The 21965-nt window shown below is 36.8% G+C and overlaps 1 protein-coding gene across 6 annotated transcripts in view; it reads left to right on the top strand.

Moving 5' to 3' along the window:
* The first annotated feature begins 3867 nt into the window (after window positions 1-3867).
* Window positions 3868-21965, top strand: part of LOC140872709 (uncharacterized) — a 34156-nt gene continuing 16058 nt past the window's right edge. For 3 of the 6 annotated variants that reach the window (XM_073275577.1, XM_073275576.1, XM_073275578.1), the window contains exons 1-7: window positions 3868-4090; window positions 4179-4294; window positions 5480-5623; window positions 15875-16005; window positions 16709-16936; window positions 17220-17398; window positions 17725-17825. In XM_073275577.1, the coding sequence (XP_073131678.1) occupies window positions 4081-4090; window positions 4179-4294; window positions 5480-5623; window positions 15875-16005; window positions 16709-16936; window positions 17220-17398; window positions 17725-17825 (909 nt within the window). In that variant the 5' untranslated portion in view covers window positions 3868-4080. Of the gene's footprint in view, window positions 4091-4178; window positions 4295-5479; window positions 5624-6274; window positions 6863-14977; window positions 15076-15874; window positions 16006-16708; window positions 16937-17219; window positions 17399-17724; window positions 17826-21965 lie in introns of those variants that run through there. The other 3 variants (XM_073275581.1, XM_073275579.1, XM_073275580.1) reach the window with 3 other exon arrangements.

Below are 21965 nucleotides of genomic sequence, written 5' to 3'. Positions count from 1 at the left end.
AGTCTTAGTCCAATCCTAGGTAATATGCAGTATGCAATGCAATCCTATTACATTGAGCTTCCAATTTACATTTCTTCTGTCTTTATTGTCTGCTGGGCCCACCTCCGTCTTCAAATCTTCATCTCCCACTAAATCTAATGTATTTACAATAAATAACAATGACAAGTAGGGGATACATTTTTAAGGGGTGGGAACGGGGCATAAACCAAGCCCACTTTTATTACATATGACAATTCATATTGGGCCATAAACCAGGCCCATTAATAAATCCAACAACAATAAAAACAAATGTAAATTCCTAACATACACCTACAAAATTGGTCATGACAATCGATCATCCTTATCCAATAACATTTAATTCAAAATTAATTTATTGGATAACATGCAATGACAATTTAAATTTAAAAGGATAAAATCATATTCCATATATAAAATCTTATTTTACATACAAAATCATATTTTATCTTTTTATCAAATAAAATCATATTTTATCTATAAAATCCAATTTTATACATAAAATCATATTTTACTCAATATATCCATAAGATCATATCTTATCATCAATTGTACCAAAAATAATTAATTTCAAAATTCAATTTAACGGATAAAATATTTAAATTTTCCAAAAATTCAAATTTATCCAAAAATCAATTTTAAAATTTTCGGACTCGAACAATTCAATCCGACGCCTCGTGGACCAATCAAAAACAATTTTCGATCGGACCAAAAATAGAATTTTAACATATTAAAATTTAATTTAAAATTAAAAAATTAATTTTTCCGCGGGCCGCCCGGGACACTCCCGGGCTGCCCGCGCCCCAAAGGGCTCGGGCCGGGCAGCGACGATCGCTGCCCTGGCGCTGCCCGGGTTTTGCCCGGAAAAAAAAAAATTTTTTTTTTAATTTTAAAAAATATTTATTTTGTTTCAAAAACCGAGGCTTAAAAATTTTTTGTACAATCGATTAATTTAATCGCTTGATCTGAGCAACCTGTCTCTGATACCACTGTTGGAGAACGCGGCGATCAGATCAATCAGAATTGATACCCGGTGCAGCGGAAGTTTAAAAATTTTATATGGAACGATTCCATAATGGGTATCAAAACTTTTACGATTAAATTGTGTGTGTAAAAATTAAATAACAATTATAAATTTTTACCTCCAATCTCGAATCGAGATTATGGACACCAACAGATTGCTCTGCTCTTGTTGTATATCCCTGGAACTGATGGACGAACTATTCTTCAATCAGGTCCACGAACGGATAATTAATCCCTCTGATAGATTGCACTAGAAAATCTATCAGAAGTTTCTACGAAGAGAATTAACTAATTTGATCCGTTAAACCAGACTGTAATTCAAAATTCACAGACTGGATTTTACCGAGCAGAAGGGAAAAGGGGGCGGCCACTTCAGAGAAAAATAATTAGGGTTTTTCGAAAATTTGTGACCTGTTGTTTGTAATTTCTGTACTGCAATAACTTATTTATAATGTAGGCCGCTAACAGCTTAGGGCCCATTAGTCATAAGTTCAAGCCCGACAAGCAAAGCCCGCATGTTCAGAAATTAATATAAAATTCATCATGACTCCGATTGATAAACCGATTTCACCAATGTGCACAGAAACCATTTCTGCACCTTTTAAAGTCAAGATAAATTTTTTTGAATCCGAATTCAGTGATTTCCAAAAATGCCCATCCGTATGTCATTTTAGGAAATCTTACTCCTCTACTCTTAATTAAGAAGTCCAACTTCTTTGTTCATTAAATTTAACTCTTTAAATTTAACTATCTCAACGGGGATTAAAAATCCATTACTCTGTGTGACCCTCAATGGTTCAGGGATACAGCTAGCCGTGGGCTCACAACTCCTTGTGACTCAGAACAACAATTTCCGACTTGCTCATCGAATCATGGTAAGAGAGTCTAGCAACATCGCCCCATGATTCCCTAGGTATCACTGATAGTGCCTGCAAGAACCAATATATTTTGATTAGCGTACAGTACGGTCCCTTCACCCATATATCCCGATCGAATCAACAACCATTGGTAAATCGAGAGTCGTTCGAGATTCGATAACTATGCAATACATCTTGAAGATCAAATAGTGACATCGCATGTGTTACTAAGAAACCATTTCTTAAAACACATCATGTACTATGGCCAGAGATTCGTCACACTAATATCTCCTCAGATCGCATAGGATATCCACACTCGCAAGTATGTGGTGAATCCTTGACAACAAAGCATCGACTCCTATATGTGTTGTAACTGTACCCAATCCCGACACCTGATGACCCCAATAGAGTCGGTAAACGAGTCAAAGCACAGTACTAGCATATAGAGTCTCAATGATGTTTCAAGTAGTAAGGACTAATGGTGTACAACCAAAACCGCGGACTTTATCCACTCGATAAGTGATAACCACTTGGAAAGTCCGGATAGGGTAGTTCGATCATTCATCGTATGAATATCCATTTGCATGCTTCGAACATCTCTATGTTCCTTACCAATGAAACGTGATACTCTGCATCGCAAATGCTAGTCTCAAACTCGAGCGATCCTTATCCTTATTATCGGACGGCTCAATCGACTAGGAACAGTTTAGAATACACAGTGACTATAAGATGTGTTTCATGATAGACATCTCCATGTTCTACCACATCTTACATACACTATAGCATATTCAAGGTCTTTATCAAAACAACAATAGTATATCACAATATAACAATATGAAGAAAGATAAAGTCATTGCCATTAATAAAAGTGTAAATTATATTAAACAAAAGATTGTTTATACAAAGAGTCATCAAAGCCCTTAGCCACAAGTTGGCTCACCGGGCACCTACTCTTTCAGTTAGCACCAGATCTTGAATTTGAGGAGAGTCCTGTTCGTATCTTCGCCAGAGATGAGCGGAGATTGAGGACGCGGGTCATACCGATGGTCAAAGTCCAGTGGCAGAATCATTCCGAGGAGGAAGCCACTTGGGAGACCGAGGCAGACATGAGGACTCGCTAACCGGAGTTATTCGAGTAAGCACTTTAATTTCGAGGACGAAATTCAATTTAGGGGGGGGGGGGGGGGAGAATTGTAATAGAGATAAAGATTTTGTTCTTTTTTCTTCATCATTTTTTGGCCTTTTGCGAGAAATTTAAGATATTACGTGTTTGACTCCAGCAAATCAATTTTAATTCGGTTAATAAACGATGCTCTCTTTTAATAATATAATAATAAGATATATATAAATTAACAAACTCAATTACATTCCCCAGATAAAATAATTTTTGTATTCAATAATAATTAATTAGATTATTATACACTGTAATAACACGAATAGTCCTACTGAAAAATCATTTTAACTAGCCATAAAAAATATCATTTTAACTAATGGTAAATAACCTTATGAAGAAAATTCCCCCAAAAGTTATATATGTTTAGCAAGTAATTCAATGTAATATTATATACTATATAATATTAATAATATATCAATTTTTTTTCAGTTTTTATCTTTATTATTTTAATAGATAGATAAAAATACATACTCTTTCGTTCGAGAAAACTATAATTATCAATTTTCTAATTTATTTATTCAAAATTTAAAAGTAATTAAATATTTACTCACATTTGAATATATATAATAAATTATTTATATACGTTAATTTCGTGTGAGTGGATTATTAATTAAGTTGTCGAATAAGTCACGAGTAATTCAAAATCTTTTACATCTTCGCCTCATCGCCTGTGCACGGTAACGGGAAGTTTCGATGCCATTGTTATTGGGCTGGGTCAACTTCTGCGAACCCAATGGGCTTAAGAGTTTTGGGTATCTCTCAACCCAATATATAAAATGAACGGAGTGCTAACGCCAATTGTGAAAGCAGCTGGAAGAGCAATCCTTCACTGTAAACCATCGGCCTACCGCCGCTCTCTCCTCCCTCGGCGTTGCTGCTGTCGCCGTCTCCGTCGCGTATCAGATACCATTAACCCAAACCTTTCTTATCTGCTTGAACTGATCAATCTGACAAGCCTCCGCTGATTAGCTGTTATTCAACGATCATAGTGTAAAAATTATAGCCTCAATCATGCCTAAAGGTTCTCTCTTTCTCTCCGTCTCTTATCGTTTGAACTTGCAATTTTTATGATAGTAGCTGGTATTAACGGGTGGTTTGATTTTTGGCAGAACTTCCGGGATTTTACTATGATGTAGTAAAGAATCGATACTTCCCTTATAAGGGCCCCATTCCGGGTTCTTCTTCGAAGCCTCCTTCCGTGCCACGATTCTCTGAGTCTAAACAGGTTCCTCCCTAATATGCTTTATGACTATTTTTCATTTGTATTATTGTTCGTGTTGCTCATGCTGTGACGCAGTAGGGTACCCAAGATTTTCAATCAGGGGTGAATTCAACAAATTTAAAAAATTAATACAACATAACGTATATAAATGTCATGTATCATATGTTTTTTCTAACACATATCGAGATTTCATAATTTGAATATTATCAACCGTGTTTCGCTCAATATATGATATCAAACAATCATTTAACAATATATCATCTACCAACCTATTATGAATTAATTGATTTTTTTTTTATGATCTCTAGTGTTATAACGGATATTAATAATGCTAAATTTAAAATTAAATCTATATATATCAAAAGATATATATAATTGATGTTTATTTGATTAAATCATTCTTTTATAAGCAAGCTCGCTAATTCCAACAACTTTAGAGAACTAATTGTCATTTCGCATGTAAAAAATAAAGTTATCAAATCAGTTTTATGATGTATTAACTACATAATAGAGAAATCAGATGGATAAAACTAAGCAAACTGAAACAATTTTCTTTTATCACATTAAAGCCAAAAGGCTTTTCGTTCTTTTTTTATAAAAAATATGGGACAATACAAATTACAAAGCATAATGCCCAATTTATTATAGCCTAAAATAAATGTATTCTTATCTTATTCATTAAAAATCATCTTAATCAATGTATAATTAAATTAATATTTTATAGATATGTTATATACATAGTACTTGTTATTTTTAAAAAAAATTTCAAGGAGGCGGTCTCACAATTAAATTTGCTTTTAGAAGAGATATTATATATATAGTACTACATTTTTTTTAAAATTTCAGGGGGGCGGTCGTACCTTTTCGGGACCATGTAGGTCCGCCACTGCTGTGACGCCTACCGTTGAGTTACCATTTATTAATAACTTTTTTGAAATTTATTTTCCCTTATGAAATGCATAAGTGAAGTGGCAAATTCCCGGAAGGGCACATATTTCCAAGCCAGCTTTACAAAATATTGATATATGTATTTAAGCATGGTGTATTAGGAATCTTAAAATGTTTGCACACAACATTTGCTAACAAACCTAAGACGTGTTTCACTAGACAACTACAGTTTGATGTATACCATCCAGGCTGAAATGATGAAGAAGCAAACTTTGTTACTATTTGACATCTAAATTTCAGGCTGACAATATATATGAACACATAAGAATGAGAAACAACGAGCTGCTTCGGGTGCGTGAGCTATGTGGCAATGCAATATATTATAGCAGAGGGAAGTTAAGCTTTCAAGCAGAATATCAAAAGTGGCATGCCTCACAACCTCTCGTAAGATTCCCCCTGTCTCTCCATCTCTTTATCACTGTTCACTAACTAGTATTATAATTTATCTCTATCTGGAACAAATTGGTAAGTAATAAAGCCAATTTTGAATTCAAAGCACATCATTTTCGAATAATAAATACATGTGTTGTGTTATTAAAAAATTGGTAGGACAGAGGATGATTATATAAGTGTTGAAGCTCAAATATCCAGATAGATAGGATAGATCAATATTCTTTTTTGATTAGGTATCTTGTAGGATAATAGTCCTTGTACAAGTAAACTAGGAGCCCTTGTTCTATTGAACTAGGGATATATAAGTCTATAAATAAGTTTATTTTCAACCCTACTAAATCAGTTCTTCTCAACCTGTATTTTTCTATCTTTAACTACATGGTATAAGATCCCGTAATCGGTCCATAACTAAATACGGTATGGCCTCGGCGCAGGAGGCCCCTCCGCCTTCCACCATCCTGTCCGACAATACTTCTATCCCCATCACAAATCATAAACTCAATTGGTGTAATCATCTCCAATGGTCCCTATTGGTTATGATATTTATTTGCGGCTAGGGTAAAGATGATTTTCTCTCCTTCGTGGCTCGCTCTGCAGACAAGGATGACAAGTCCTTCAACTCATGGCGATCGGAAATAATATGGTGATGGCCTAGCTGATCAACTCTATGACAATGGAGATTGAAGAGAATTTTCTGATTTATTCCATGGACAAGGACATTTGAGTCGCAACTCGAGACACTTATTCGTGTAAAGAGAATGATGCGAAACTGTTCGAGATCGAGAGTCGCCTCCACGGATTGAAACATGGCGATGGATCTGTCACCGACTATTTCTCAACACTTAACAGATTATGGCAGCAAATCGATTTGTTCATGCATAGAAGTGCATTGATGATGGGAAAAACTATCGGGCTGTTATTGGTTAGAAACGCATCTTTCAATTTTTAGTGGGCCTTAATAACAAATTTGATGAAGTGCGTGGGCTTGTTCTTGCCTCGAAGCCACTGCCCACATTACGTGAGATGTTTTCCGAGACCCGATGCTCGGCTCCTCGCCTACCGCACCACTGTTGGATGGTTATGCTCTGGCCTCAAATCGCGCACAACTGTTTTGCCTCCTATTTCTGATCACTCTGATTCTCTGTCTGGAATACTTTACAATCCTTGGACACCTGTAGGCTGTAGCTTTCGGCAGTGGCGATCTGGGTGCCCTTTCTGTCTTTACCTACAGTAAGCAATGATTTAGTTAATTTTGTTTTCTTTCCTATATTTCACTTATAAATACCCCACCCATTCTTCATTCCAAGTTCACACCAAAACACAAAATTCTTTCTTCTTTAAACACAATTTTATAAATGAAAAAGAGGATTTAGAAAGAGATTTTCTTAAAGATGGTTAATTCTTAGAAGGAATAACATTAATTGTTTACTAAAGAATTGATCTGCTTGGGTGTTCTTGAGTGGACCTAGCCCAAGTAGGTGAACCACTATAGATATTTGTGTCCATCTTGTTCAATTGTTGATTATGCACTTCTGATGTTTCGTTGCGATGTTACCTCATATTTATGGTAATTTCCCTGATATCCCAACACAAGTTAAATTGAGCAAAAATTTTGCATTTCAAACAGTTTGTGTTGCATATTATTCATATTTCCAGAAATCCTTTGCAGAAATATTTTGTCACCTGTTAATTCGTGGTGTTTAATATGGTGATCACTCTAGAAGCTGTTATGTTTCACACTTATCGGATTCCAACTTTATTAACTCAATTAGTGGAAGTTTGTTTAAATATAAGGCTGATAGGAATTATGATAAATTTGACAGAAAAATATTGGCAAGCCCCAAGTATGTAAATGCCACTAACTGTTGCTAAAATCCAGAGGGATTCGAAACTAACTAATAAGTTGCAGGAGTTCATGACATTCTAATGATGGATGGGTGCCCAAAATTTAGTCAATGTGGAAAAAATACCTAGAAATGACTATCAATGCGTACATGAGAGTAAAAAGATCATATGCATTGTAAGACCTTATTAATAGAGGTAAATGCTTGCCCTAATTGCCAACAATTTGATTTTCATCTTTAAGGAATAACTTTATAATTAACGGGGAATTTTTATTCTCGTGTATAGATCAATAGCTATATTTTGAACGTATTCTTTTGGCACCAAGTTTTGTGTATCTGCCCATTATTAGAATGTCTCAACCATATTTAAATTTGTATCAATTTGTTTTTGTTTTTGTTTTTTTAAATTGTTAGTAGCATTTACATACTTGTACAGTTGTACTTGTGTCCAAAATTTTGCACTTCTCTGAACTTCTACACATACAATAAGTACTTTTAAATTTATTTAGCCTATAAGTCACTAAATCGCAAGGGTGCTCTGGAGCCTAAAAGGTGCAAGGCGAGGCACACACTTTGTTGAAGTAAAGCGCAACTGGCATAAATTTTTGGAATTCAGATATATAAAAGCAAATTTTAACTAAATATAGTATGGACAAAATTGTATTTACGAACTATTTAATAATAATCAATAATGTAAATGAACAAAATCAGAATTCAACATTTTTATTGGCAAAGAGCAGGTGTTAGAGGATGATAGATATATTTTTAAATTGGGAAAAGAACGAGTATATTGCTAGAATTGAAAAAAATAGAAGTAAAATACCCCATCACTTACCGACCAAAAAATAAAGAGAAGGCTGCCAAATTCAAGAGGCGAGGAAAGCATGCCTTGAGTGAGACTCTCTCTTTGCAAAGGGTGCTTGAAGTCGCACACCTTTTACAAGGGGTTACCTAAGCGCAGCTACACGCGCGCCTTTAATAACTATGATCTAACCATCATTTTAGATGTAGAAAAGTTTAAATCAAGTACTAAAAATTTATATTTTAAAAAGTAATAAAAAAATTTAATATATATAAACAAAACATATTTTACATATATATTTATATCATGCATGTGCCATGCTGCTATGATCTATAAATTCTCTTTGCAGTTGCACCTCGGTTGTGAGTTTCACAATTTTCTAAAAACAACAATACATAATCACTTGCTGCTGTCTGACAGAAGCATTTATGTGAAGTAACAGAGAAAATTATATTTAACGCGTTGATCATTGAACTTACACCAGTTTATATACAAGTATATTAGCCTTAAAGATAAATAAGGAAATCATCCTAATTAAGAATAAATAACAACTACAATAAAATCCATGCAATTTATTTATTACAATCAATGTAATCCAAAAAATCTATTCTTCTCAACAAATCAATATCTTAACACTCCCCCTCATACAGGTGAACAAATGTCTTCCATTCCTAGCTTGTTAACCATTTGTTGGAATGTGTTACTCCGTTGTCCTTTTGTAAGAATGTTTGCCAATTGATCTTTACATTAGATCAACGGTGTGCAAATTAGTTTGTTGTCCAACTTCTCATTTATAAAATGTCTGTCTACTTCAATGTGTTTGGTTCGGTCATGTTGTACATGGTTATGTGCAATGCCAATTGTCGACTTTTTATCACAATATAATCTCATAAGACCTTTCCACTTGACCCGCAAAACATCCAAGATTATTTTTAACAAAAAAAGCTCACATATCCGGAGCGCCGTTGATCTAAATTCGGATTCTGCACTTGACCTTGCTACAACATCTTGCTTTTTACTCCACGTCACAAGATTGCGAGATTGCCTCCCAAAAATGTCCAACAACCCGGAGGTTGATCTTCTTATATCAGCTAGAGAAAATGCATAGTCCACATTTGTGTAGACCATAGTTGTTAAAGGTGAGCGCCTCTCGCCACCAGGCGACCCCAAACGTGCGCCTGGGCTCGCCTTTGAAGCCCTATTTTAAATTTTAAGAGAAGATAATAAAAAGAAAGCCTACCAAACTCTAGAATAAAATAGTCATACTATTGCAAGTTCCATCCAAAGATGGGATGACCACCAATGACAACAAAACCCGAACCATATTCATTTTTGACATGGGGCAAAAGTTCCCATGCAGTCAATGTCATAGGCTATGTTGCATGGATACGGGTACGGCATCGGATCAGATACGATACGGATACGGCGATACAGGAAATTTTAAAAATATAAGACACGATACGGGTAGGATACGACTAAGATTAAAATATATATATATATATATATATATATATATATATATATACATACAGATCCGATCCCCTGCACCCTAGGGTGCAGGAAATTTTAGTGCGACCACTAAAACCAGGTAGTGGGTTTTAGTGGGTTTTTTTTTTTTGCACCACTAAAACCCACCACCAGGTTTTAGTGATCGCACACAGTTTTCCTGCACCCTAGAGTGCAGGGGATCAAAATTATATATATATAGGGTGCGGCGACGTGCGGCGGAAAGCTTCAAGGAGTGGTGTTGGTGATGGTCGACGATGAGAAGCAAAAAGAATGGGGGAGCCAGAAGTAACGAAGAAAGAATGGATGAGTTAGGGCTTTTTAAGCCCAATTCAAATTAATATATTTATTAAGAAGTTCTCATAAATTTATTATTTTTCAATTGAACCCTTAAAACTTTTAATTATATGCGATTTAGTCCAAACGTACCCGAAAAACGTGTCCGAGCCGTACCCAAGCCGTACCCAGACCGTATCCAACCGGTCAAACTTGAAAAAGGTCAACGACACGGGTTTGACCGTATCCGACACGCGTATTCGCGTGTCGTACCCGTACCCGTACCCGTGTCGTACCCATATCCGATACTCCAATTTTTTTTTTTTTTTTTAGTACCCATGCTACATAGGTCATAGGTTTGAATATATACTTTCACAACTAATCGTGCCTTGTATCTTTCCGTTGAACCATCTGATTTGTATTTAACCTTGAAAACCCATTTACATCCAACCATTTTCACCCCTTTAGGCATCTCAACCAAATCCCAAGTTTTGTGTCGTTCCAACGTCTCTATTTCCACTTTCATGGCATTCTCCCACTTCTCGTTTCCTAATGCTTTAGTTCAATTTCTAGGGATGGGATTGGAGTGAAGATTGGTGAGGAAGGCTCTATGGCTTTGTGATAAATTCTGGTAGGATAGAAAAATATGCGATGGATGTTTGGTACAAACTTTAACTTCCTTCATAAGTGCAATTGGTAAATTACTATCATTTGGCACTAATGAGATGGTTTGGTTTCTTGGGGATGGTTGATGTTACAATAGCTTCCTTAATAGGATTAATGATTAGTCCGGGTGGGAGAAGATTGAACGTCCTTGTGTAAAGTGTTAAGTTTAGGCCTCTTGGAATAAACTTGTAGTGGCTGCATAGTACCTTGAGTTCCTTGTTTCTTTATTGTTTCTTTAGGGTTTGGATTTTCAGTAGGTGCTGATGACATATTGACAGTGTTAGGTAGACTAGGAAATTCAAATAAAGGCATATCTTGAATTCTCCTCTTGATTGGGAAAGTAGGATGTTGATTAATTGAATGTGACCCCAGTTGAGACAATATTTTTTGTGGGAGGCTGGTGACATTTGTACCATTTATGAGTGGAAGAATAGCCGATGAAGACACACATAGGAGCTCGCAGATCAAGTCATGGGCTTTAATATATTGAGTCCAAACCTAAAGAAGGGCCTAGGAGTCACAAAGCTAATATCATATATATTTTAAGCTTCTTTGTTGTGTTCATTGGATCAATACCTGTTAGATTACTGTGACTTTGTGGCCAAAGAATCAGCATCCTAACAATTGGTCCAACCTGCCATGGCCACTACCAGTTTGAAGCTACAGTTTCATCGCTCCAAGCATCCATGGATTCCGTCCACAAAAGGCTTGACTACGTAACTTCTCTTGTGGAGCAGCTGCTGCCAGATTTATTCAAGGAATCTAGCCAGCAACGTGCCTATCATGAGTCCCATGACGCAACCTCTGCCCAACATGAATCATCGAAGGAGCTGTCTATGAAAATATGGGGACTAAAGAGATGGAGCACGAGAAGTTCACTGGCCATATCATAGTAGAATCTAGAATACGTGTTACAGTGAAGGAAGAGAGCCAACACGAGGAGGTGGAGTACACGATGACCGAGCTTTTCTTACCCCAGAAATCAACGTAAATATATCTATCAATCAAGCTCGAATAAATCGCAAGTGCATGAGTCAAGTAATAATATAGTGTACTAAGTACGAGTATCGTCCCACAGAGATTGATGTAAGACAAATTTACCTCAAGTATAATTCTTTAGTTAATTAAAACGAGGGAGAATAAATTAATAAAAAACTAAAATAAAAGGATGAAACAAAAGCAATATACATAAATTAAGTTCAGAGAATAAATAAACGATTGTTAGGACCACTTAATCTTCTTTAATGATTGAATTTCAATTCTTTTTTTTTAATCAGAAACATAAATAATGTTATTAATTAATAAGTTAAAAGAGTTAAATACATTTGTGGACTAGAGGTCCACAATTTGCTCTAGGAGTATAGTTTGAAGATTATGCTAACTCAAAACCAGATTCCAGCCCCTATACAAATCTGAAATCGCAAAAGCTTGGAACTCATTTAAACTATGTAACAACACTGCTACTCTCAATTTGATCTTATCCCAAATCTCTTCAATCGAGTCTTCTACGTCTTCAAAAATCCTCTGATTTCTTTCCAACCATGCGTTCCAACAAACGCAATGTATTGTAATTTCCCATAGTTTTCCCTTTTTTGCCCAATGAACACCCCAAATTTGCTGCGAACAAATCCTTCGTGGTCTTTGGTGTCACCCAAAACAATCCCAGATCCTTTAGCACTAACCACCATAAGGAGCTCGTGAATGGACAATGCACCAGCAAATGATCTAGACTCTATCCCCCTTTTTTGCACAGCACACACCAATTAGGATTTAATAGACAATTCAGAAACCTCTTTTGGATCAAATCGCAAGTCGGCAGCCTACCCAACACTGCTGTCCATGAGAATACCTTTACCTTAGAAGGAATCGGCAACTTTCCAGATTGTTCGAAAAAGATGAAATTTTGGGAACAAAGCTTCCGGAAAGAAAGAATCAAAGAAGGATTTCACTGAAAACTTTCCTGAAGCATCCCACTTCCAATACCTAACGTCCTCTCCTCCCTCCGAAATACTAACCCTGCCCAAGATATCCAGTAAACTGATTAAGTCACTCATTTCCTCATCCCTAAGATCACGACGGAAGTGGAAATCCCAAGAAAATGAACTGGACGGAAAGACTGGGAGTAAAGAAATAAAATGCGATATTGGCTTATTATGAGATCTAGAAATTTGAAAAAGCAAAGGAAAAAGGATTTTAAAAGCGGATTGCCCCACCCAACAGTCCTCCCAAAATCTAATTCTATCTCCCCCCTAACCCACTAACCTCAAAGATTGAATAAAAGCCGGATAAATCCTAGAGATGAACTTCCAAGGACTCCGAAAGGTTTTATTCCTTGCCAACCCCTCGTCCCAACCGTTTTCTTGCATGCCGTATTTGCTGACTACGATTCTCTTGCACAGCGTGTTCCCCTCCTTTGAAAAACGCCACCACCATTTTCCCAGCAAAGCTTTATTTCTCAAGCAAATATTTCCAATTCCCAAACCACCCCTGTTTTTCGGGATGGTAATCTTATCCCAGGCTATCAAGTGGTTGTGTTTGTCTCCGTCCGGCCCATCCCACAAAAAATCCCTCATTAGCTTCTCCATAGACTCGGCTTCCCCTCGAGGGATTCTGAATAGCGACAAGTAATACAATGGTATGACGTTCATAACTGCCGAGATCAAAGTAAGTCTCACTCCTCTCGATAGGAAAGCTTTCTTCCAACTTGCTAGTTCTTTTGTCAATTTAAACATCACCGGTTCCCAAAAGGAGACTTTGACTGGATTTCCTCCCAAGGGAACCCTTATGTATTGAATGGGCCAAGACTCCAACCCGCATCCAAACTCATTTGCCATCTCCTCTTCCACTTCTGCCTCATAGTTAATGCTCAACAAAGCACTCTTTTGTAGATTGATTTTTAAACCCGACATGTCACAAAATGATAACAGCATGTCCTTCAAAAATCTCAAATGTACTTCATCCTTCAAAGATGCAATTAACCCAATAACATAACATAATAAAAATGCTTAAAAATCAAATGCAATCTTCAAAGAGAAATCAAAACATATTTTTGGGCTAGGATCCCCTAAATTCCAACAAGCAAAAGTAATCTAAGTAGAAAAGAAGAGAATCGCTTCTTTGGGTTGTTGTTCCTTCTTGTGTTCTTCATGTCTCGTCATTCTTCACGATCTACGTTCCTTTTCTCTCTTCATGGTCGGCCGTTCTCCCTGCTCTGCATCTAAAAGTTAGGTTTTTATTTTTCTTTTATATGAATCCGGAAGCCCATCAATCCTTGATGTTTTGGACGATTTTTCCTTACCGTGTCACGCTGGGGCGCGCAAAAATGCAATTTGGAGCGCACAAGTTTCTGTCTCGGCCAAAATTTTCCGCGAAAGTGCCCAAGGTCCGTGCCACATCCGTGTAGCATCCGTGCAGGGTCCGTGCCACTTCCGTGCAGGGACGCCTTGTATTTTTATTTTTATTTTATTTTATTTTGGTAAAACAACCAATTCAAGTGAGTAGTGACCCATATGCACAAACTTATTAAACTATGGACTCTCAACAATAAAATCATGCAAGAATGAACTCAAAATGACATAGTTAAACACGCTAAATCGACACCTATCAACCTTCCCACACTAACCTTTTGCTCGCCCTCGAGCAAAATAGGTTACAAAACAAAACTCAAAAGTGAAAACCAATTCATGGATGATTTCATGGCTAATATTCATGCCAGAGCGAATTTTCTGACACACTCCTCAAAGATTAAAACACAACTCAAGTTGTCGCACGCCCATTGATATTTACACTACATCTCTAGATTGTACGTGAATGTGTGTGTTTGCCATGTTATTTCCAGTGACATGCAGTTCAAGTAGAATCCATTCACATAAGTAAAAGATAACTCGATTTACATGTCGGTGCAAGTATTCCCTCTCATGCATCCCTCTCCCCTACTCACCAACCAGAAAACACAAATCGTCAGGACTTTTCAGGTGTTATCAGTGGTTTAGGTGTGGGCTACCAAAGAATAGAAAAGATTTTTACAGGGAAGGGAGTACATATGGGCTTGTCCTTTGTCTTTCTTATACTTGCTGAAAAGATTCTTGTTCAGATTTGGGTGTCCCATGCAATTTCCAACAAGTCGTCTTGGTATGGCTTTGTCCACCTGCAGTAAGTGCACCAAAGAGAATCCTTTGATTGCTTGAAGGAAAGGTTTCGACAATACTGCATGCCTATTGTCTGCTGTTGATTGACTGATTTTGTTACCAGGGCTGAATCGGCTGATCCATTTGAGGCATGATCTTCAAGCATAACACTTCTCCTTCCTTATTCAATACGAATTATGGAGATGCCTTCATGTAAGGATGGTAAATCTTCATAACCCATGATCTGTATCCTCACAACATCAAACTCAATATTAAGCCCTGGAAGGAAATCATAAATGAGTTCTTTTTCAACGAATCTCTTGAGAACAGTAGCATCTGAACTGTACTTCATCTCGATACATTGATAGTGATCAACTCTTGCCATACGCCATGTAGTAGATTGTAATATTTAGTGATGGTACGGGTCCCTTGCTTAGTGACCGAGATTTTGGTGCGAATCTCATAAATCTAGGCTGCATTATGAACCTTTGAATATGTTAGCTTGATGGCATACCAGATTTCCTTGGCATGTACCAAGGAACATGTACGTATCACTTTTTTCTGGAATAATCAAGTTCCACAACCACGACATCGCCAAGGAGTTTGTTTCATCCCATGAGGCAAACTTTGGGTTTTTCGAATCAGGCCCTGTGCCAAGTACGTGGTGCATCCATATGAAGTAATAGAGAAAATTATATTTCACACTTTGATCGATGAACATACACCAGTTTACAAGTATACTAGCCTTAAAGATAAGGAAACTATCCCAATTAAGAATAAATTACAGCCACAATAAAATCTCCGCAATTTAGGGATTGCAATCAATCTAATCCATAATATCTGTCTTGATATTCTTTCCAACAAATCCATATCTTAACAATTTGATTAGTACCAATAGAGCATCCTGTCCTTAGAGATGCTGCAATATCTAGAAGTGTCTTATTTTATTTCTTCCATTACCTAAACTGAAATGTTGTCCAATGAAAAAGGAAAGCTCTTTCATACAAATTTAAACACGCAGATATGGACTTATAAAGGGACAAATAAGATGGGAAATATAGCATTGGAGCACGCGGTTGTTGATGTAACCTTGCCGTGTGGCCTGATGAAGAGGGATATATTGCTAAGTGGCGGTGTAAATGGCTTACTTTGGTAAGTTTGAATTTTCCAGCCTCATTTCGATTTTTTTGTAGTGTTAGTGCCAAAGGGAAAAACATCGTCATTCAAGGGTATTTGTTTAGGATACTGTAATGACTTTAGTTGGTTGAATATTTATTTACAGTGGTGGAGCATCATGATTCCCATGGTGTTCTCTTAGGAGACTGTTCTCTTCCCAGATTTTGTCTTTGTTGGTCAAATATTCATTCACTGTTGTTTATGCCTTCACATCATGCGCCAAATGTGTGCAACTGTGGATGCATTTGTCTGCTTCCTTTTCTTTTCAGACTTTGTTTTTAAGCATTCAGGTGGCTAGGCTTTTTCTCCCAAATGATTTAGCATTTGTTTCTTCATATATTGGATCAAAAGAATTTTGTGTCACCGTACAAGATAAAAAATCCATGTCTATCCATCATTATACACAAAACTACATGCAGCAGATTCATTTTGCTAGTTCCACGCATTTATGTTGTAAATAAATATGCCTACCGAGTCTATAAGAGAAAAAAATTCACTAGTTGACCATGTGTATTGGGATGTAGGAGGAAGCTGGAAGCTCATGTGGTTAGTTAGTTATTTATTTATTTATTTTAATTGCTGGCTCTCCATCCCCAATATCTTTTGCACCTTTATGTTTCTGTGTTATTTTTGTTTCTCTCACTATTTTAAGTCTGAAGCTCTGGTGTGAGATTTTCAGTTTGTTTCAAGTTGGAAAGGCTGGCCAAGAAATTGATTCAACACAGATATACAAGACACATTGTGTATGGCCTCTCAATCTCGATCAATTTGCAAGACACCAAAATCTGTTAAGACAGATTGGGAGTTCTCATGCAGCTGTGACACATGTGCCATCTGATATATCGTGCATAAAGGCATCGATGAAGTGTTCTGTACCTTCTGAAGATACCATGTCAAAACATCTTGTGTATCCATTTGGAAATTTTATTATGCTTATCATCAGTTGTATGATAGTTCTTAACTGTGAAATATCTAATGCCTCAATTATGTAACATTGGATTCTCAAAAATGCTTTGTTTTGTGTTGTTTTCATTGAACGTTTATTTACACTAATCCGGTAAATATTTCCTCTTGTGGAGTTTGAATGGTACTCGCATACAGTCTTAGTTTCTGTTTCAAGATATTGGTAATTTGGATATTTGGAAAAACCTTCGTTAATTATGTTTGTCAAACTTTAACTTAAGAAACAGGATAACAACTCTGGGATCTGACAGGGTGCCCGGGTCTGTCTATCTTCTAGACTTGAGTAAACCACTTGATTTTGACGTAGGTGTTCCCATAGCCAGGAATGGGTTTTATGAGCTTGCTGCATTTAAACAGACTCTATGGACAATCGACTGTGATCCTGAAGGAGTGCGTGCTGTGATTGGTAAGTTCCTTGGTTATATTATTCGACATATGGCTGGTTTTTGGTCTTGGTCTTTCGCTGTGCCTATAAAATTGAAAGGCAGACATGTTTTTGACAAAGTTTCCATGTTTATGAAACCTGAATTTTCGACAGAGTCTATACCTTTTCAGTTGTCTTTGCTGAGTGCATCAGGAGTCGGCAGAAGAGTCATTTACCAAAACATTTCAAGTTTTTGTTATATTTTCTTAGAAATTATTTATTTATGATATATTCATAAAACAAATCAAAATTATCGCATTGAAGCAAGTTATTGTGTCTTATGATTATCAATCTTTTTGTTGATGTAGGAACCAACAGGGGAGCAGCACTATTGAATATGGAAACTGGAGCATCATCATGGGTGTTTCGTTGTAAAAGTGATGTATTATCCTTACAGCTTAATATGTCTGTGAGTTTCAATAACTGCACTTCCTCAAGATGTATTAGACATTAGGGAGCACCTGTTGCATCCCCCATTGTCTGCTCATTAGAACTACATTTTTACCCAGAAATTTCCATCCTTATTACACTACAATATAATTTATATAAATTGCAAATAAATACATATAAATAAAACTGTAAAAATTGACAAATTAGAACAAGTTTTTATTATAAATATAGTGTACAAAAGCAAACATTGTGGGCTGGAGGCGATGATGGCTGGTGGCAGTGTAAGGAGGAAGAGGAGAGACACTTATAAGTTGGCTCATTTTATGTTTTGACTTTGAATAGAAAGCGTAGGTATAAATAATTATGGTTTATCAAAATTGGTTGACTAGTCTACAAAAGAAAAAAAAATCGGTTGACTTTGACTCTCTTGACCGCCACCTCCCCCGCCTTCAGACCCGCCTCGACCGCCTCGCCCAAACTTTGACCGCTTACAACACCGCCTAAGGCAAAGGCGGGACGGTCGATGGCCGCCTTCCGTCTAGGCAGCCACCTTGGCCGCCATTTAGAACACTATGTCAAGTAAATCTTGGTCCAACAAATCCAAAATCCCTAAGTTTACAAAATCCAGCGTCTCTCTAAATAAATCCAATGAAGAGTTAGGTGTATCATGTTCGTGCAATTCTCGGAAATACAAAAATTGTTGTTAAAATCCTTAGAACCAATTCACGATGAAGAGGAAAAGATTGTAGTCGCCTCAATAAGGTCCAAGAGTGTTGTCGCTGACCTTTGTCTGCATTCCGATTTCCATATTAGGATAGGTCCCTTATTTCTCCCTGTAATGTCTACCACAAAACCATTTTGGAAACCCAATTTATGTTTACACATAAAGACACGAGTGCCCCAAAGCTTGATTTCTGGTAAGAAAACCAAATGAAAGAAAACGTGAAATGGAATATGTAGAATAGAAACTTTATTCTATATTTTCTGAATGAAATGTACCAAGTATAATAAGCAAGAAATAAACAAAATATATGCCCACAAATCCGAAAGTAAGTAAATAAATAAGAACAAATCAATGAGTTATTATTCATATCTTTTTATTCAAGGAAATAAATCAAGTTAATTCCTAAAAATTAGTATGCAGATTTTCACAAGCCCCTCAATCTAGATTGTAGATGTTGAGCAATTCTAGCTTGGATGGAGCAGGATTGGATTCATGGGCTTGATTCGATAGCTTGGGTTCTTTTCCTTCTTCATCTCTCTTTCTCCTGGAGTAGACTTGAAGCTCACTAGGTGGTGTAGGTTGTGTTGCAAATTGATTTTCTGATTGGGAATCACAAATTAAATTTTGACTTGAATTTGACTGAGATAAGTCAGTTTCGATGGAAAGAAGGGGAATGTGACTCTGTTCTGGTTGTGATGACTCTGCTGTATTTGGTATGAGGTTCAGAGGATCTTAAAAGTTCAAGTTATCAATGCTCCAAAGCTGTTGTAGTAGGGCTGTTTCTCGAAAAAAATGACACATTCATGGAGTTTGTTTCACGAGGAACACCCAAGCAATTCTAGTGTGATCATCTATAAATGATACAAACCATCTAGTTCCAGTCACATTTTTTATTCTAGATGGCCCCCATACATCACTGTGGATGATTGAAAAAGGATAGGTAGCCTTGTAGGGTAAATTGGGATAAGAACTACGAACATGCTTAGAATATCGACTGACTTCACATTGAAACATTTTTGGATCTTTATTTCTGAACAAAGATGGAAATAATTTTTGGAGATACAAGAGATTGGGTGACCTAGACTATAGTGCCATAGCATGATTGTACCATCTTTATTTTCTTCACAAGAAGCAAGACCTATTCGGCAGGTTTGTTGAACTAACACATACTGCATTGTGGGATTGATTTACAGGGGGTTCTTCACTTCTGAAGAAAAGTCCCGAGCACATCTTAGGACTGCCAATCGTCCTCCCCGAGTCCAAATCCTGAAATTCACGCAAGTTCAAAGAAAATTTAGCAACACAGTTATGCTTTGCAGTAATTTTGCTGATTGATGAAAGATTACAATCCAGGTTTGGGACATGGAGGACTGATGATAGTGTTATGTTCTTTGAGACAAATAACAGAACTTGTTCCAGCGACTTTAGAAAGAGATACATCAGCTATTTTCACTGTAAATTTTTTTTGTTGTTGCATGGATTATATTTGTGGCCTTGTTTTTCCCGATGTTACAGAGAAAGCGTACTTGGAGAAGGATTCTGTTTGGAGAACATTTTCTGTAGCAATTCTAGTTGTTCTTTGCTGAGTAGTTGCATTCTGTTAAAGAGCATCCTTCATCAATTGAGGCATGATTTCCTCTGTTCTTTTTGTCTGACACAGATTTATTAGGCTGCCAACGTGTAGGTTTATTAAGTTGCCAATCTGAAGGTTTCCCATGAATTTCCAGCAAGTATCTCTGGTATGCCCTGTCTTTTTGCAATAGTCACACCATGGCTTTCCTTTCCTTTGAAGATAGTCGCTATTGATGGGTTTGGTTCCTCGGGTGGCTAGAGCAGAATTTTCACGGACAGCAGTGGGTTCGCCAAGCATAATTTTCAGCCTGCTTTCTTCCTAGTGAACTTTAGAAAACACTGCTCGGATGTTCAGCATTGGCTTTGTTCCCAATATTCTGCCCCGAACCTCATCAAGGTTCTTAGTAAGACCCATAAGAATCTTAAAAATCCTTTTTCTTTTTACAATGCCTCTGAATTTCTTAGCATCATCTAGACAGTACCTTTTATTTTCTTACATCTAGACGTCGCCAATAACGAGTGAGAATATTGTAGTATTGAGTGATAGATAGGTCTCCTTGGTGAAGGTCATGGAGATTAATTTCAATCTCAAAAATTTCAGATGTCTTTTCCTTGCTGGAGTAGAACTCTTTTGTTACTTCCCAGATCTCGTGTGATGTGCCATAGAGGGAGAAATTCTCCCCTATTTCATTTTTCATGAAATCGATCAACTAAGACATGACCATATTATTTTCGATCTTCCAGGTTTTGAATTTGGATCATCGGCCTTTGGAGGAGTAATTTCTTTTGTGAGACAGATTATCGTTACCTTTTCCATAAATGTATATTACGATGGACTGAGACCATTAAAGATAGTTTTTCCCATTCAACTTGTGACCAATAATGGGAAGAGAAGAACCATCGAATACACCCTAGTTGGTGAGCTGGGCATCGGACAAGATTTGTTTGTCCGAGTTCATGCCATACTTGGTCATTGGGTCCTTTGGAGGTTTAGAACATCTTTAACGCCATAAAAGAAAACGCGAATGTAGAATATGTAGAATATAAATTTATTCTATATTTTCTGAATGAAACTTATATATATAAATAACAAGAAATAAACAAAATCAATGCCTAAAAATCCGAAACTAAATAAATAAGAACAAATCAATGATATATTATTCATATCTATTTATTCTAGGAAAAAAAAATCAAGTTAATTCCTAAAAATCAGTATGCAAATTTCCACACCAAACAAGAGGACGACTCACAGATAGCTACCCGGTGTCGATTCACTGCTCGGGGAACCCCCAGCCACCAGTGTTCCAACATAACAGACTCATTGGGTCTGGCGAGGTTTCGTAGGAATCTCCACAGATCGAATAGCACGAGTTTCAATCATAGTCGTGGTATCTGCGTCCAACATAGGCTGGATATTTGAATTATTGAGCGTTGTTTGTTTGTGGAGTTGAATAAACAATGCCGTTTCTCCCAATGCGAAGCTTTGGACTTCCCGCAATTCACGTGTTGAAGACCTCTCTTCTGGCCAACCAAATCCAGAGATTGTCTAGGATCGGAGACAAGGGATCCGACAGATATAATAGATGTTCCCGAACTAGAGGATGCTGCTTGGTCAACCATTTGTTGTGTTTGAGAAGAGGTGGGTGATTGTAAAAAAGGGATGTCGAGGTGAATTGCCTGAAGCATTATCGCTGGTCATTAACTTTCACCTCTAGACACTTCCCAATAATATAACCAATAAAGTATCCGATGTCTGAAATCATTCCTTCAAGACTTTAAGTGGAAGGCGAGAGACCTGAACCACATCTGAGTAGTAGAAAAAAGAGCTCACATCTCCCGCAAAAGATCTTTCAAATCTTTTTA

This window comes from Henckelia pumila, unplaced genomic scaffold (assembly GCF_033568475.1).
Source record: "Henckelia pumila isolate YLH828 unplaced genomic scaffold, ASM3356847v2 CTG_472, whole genome shotgun sequence".
NCBI lineage: Eukaryota > Viridiplantae > Streptophyta > Magnoliopsida > Lamiales > Gesneriaceae > Henckelia > Henckelia pumila.
Note: the sequence above shows the minus strand (reverse complement) of the source record. Positions and strands in the feature narration are given on the sequence as shown.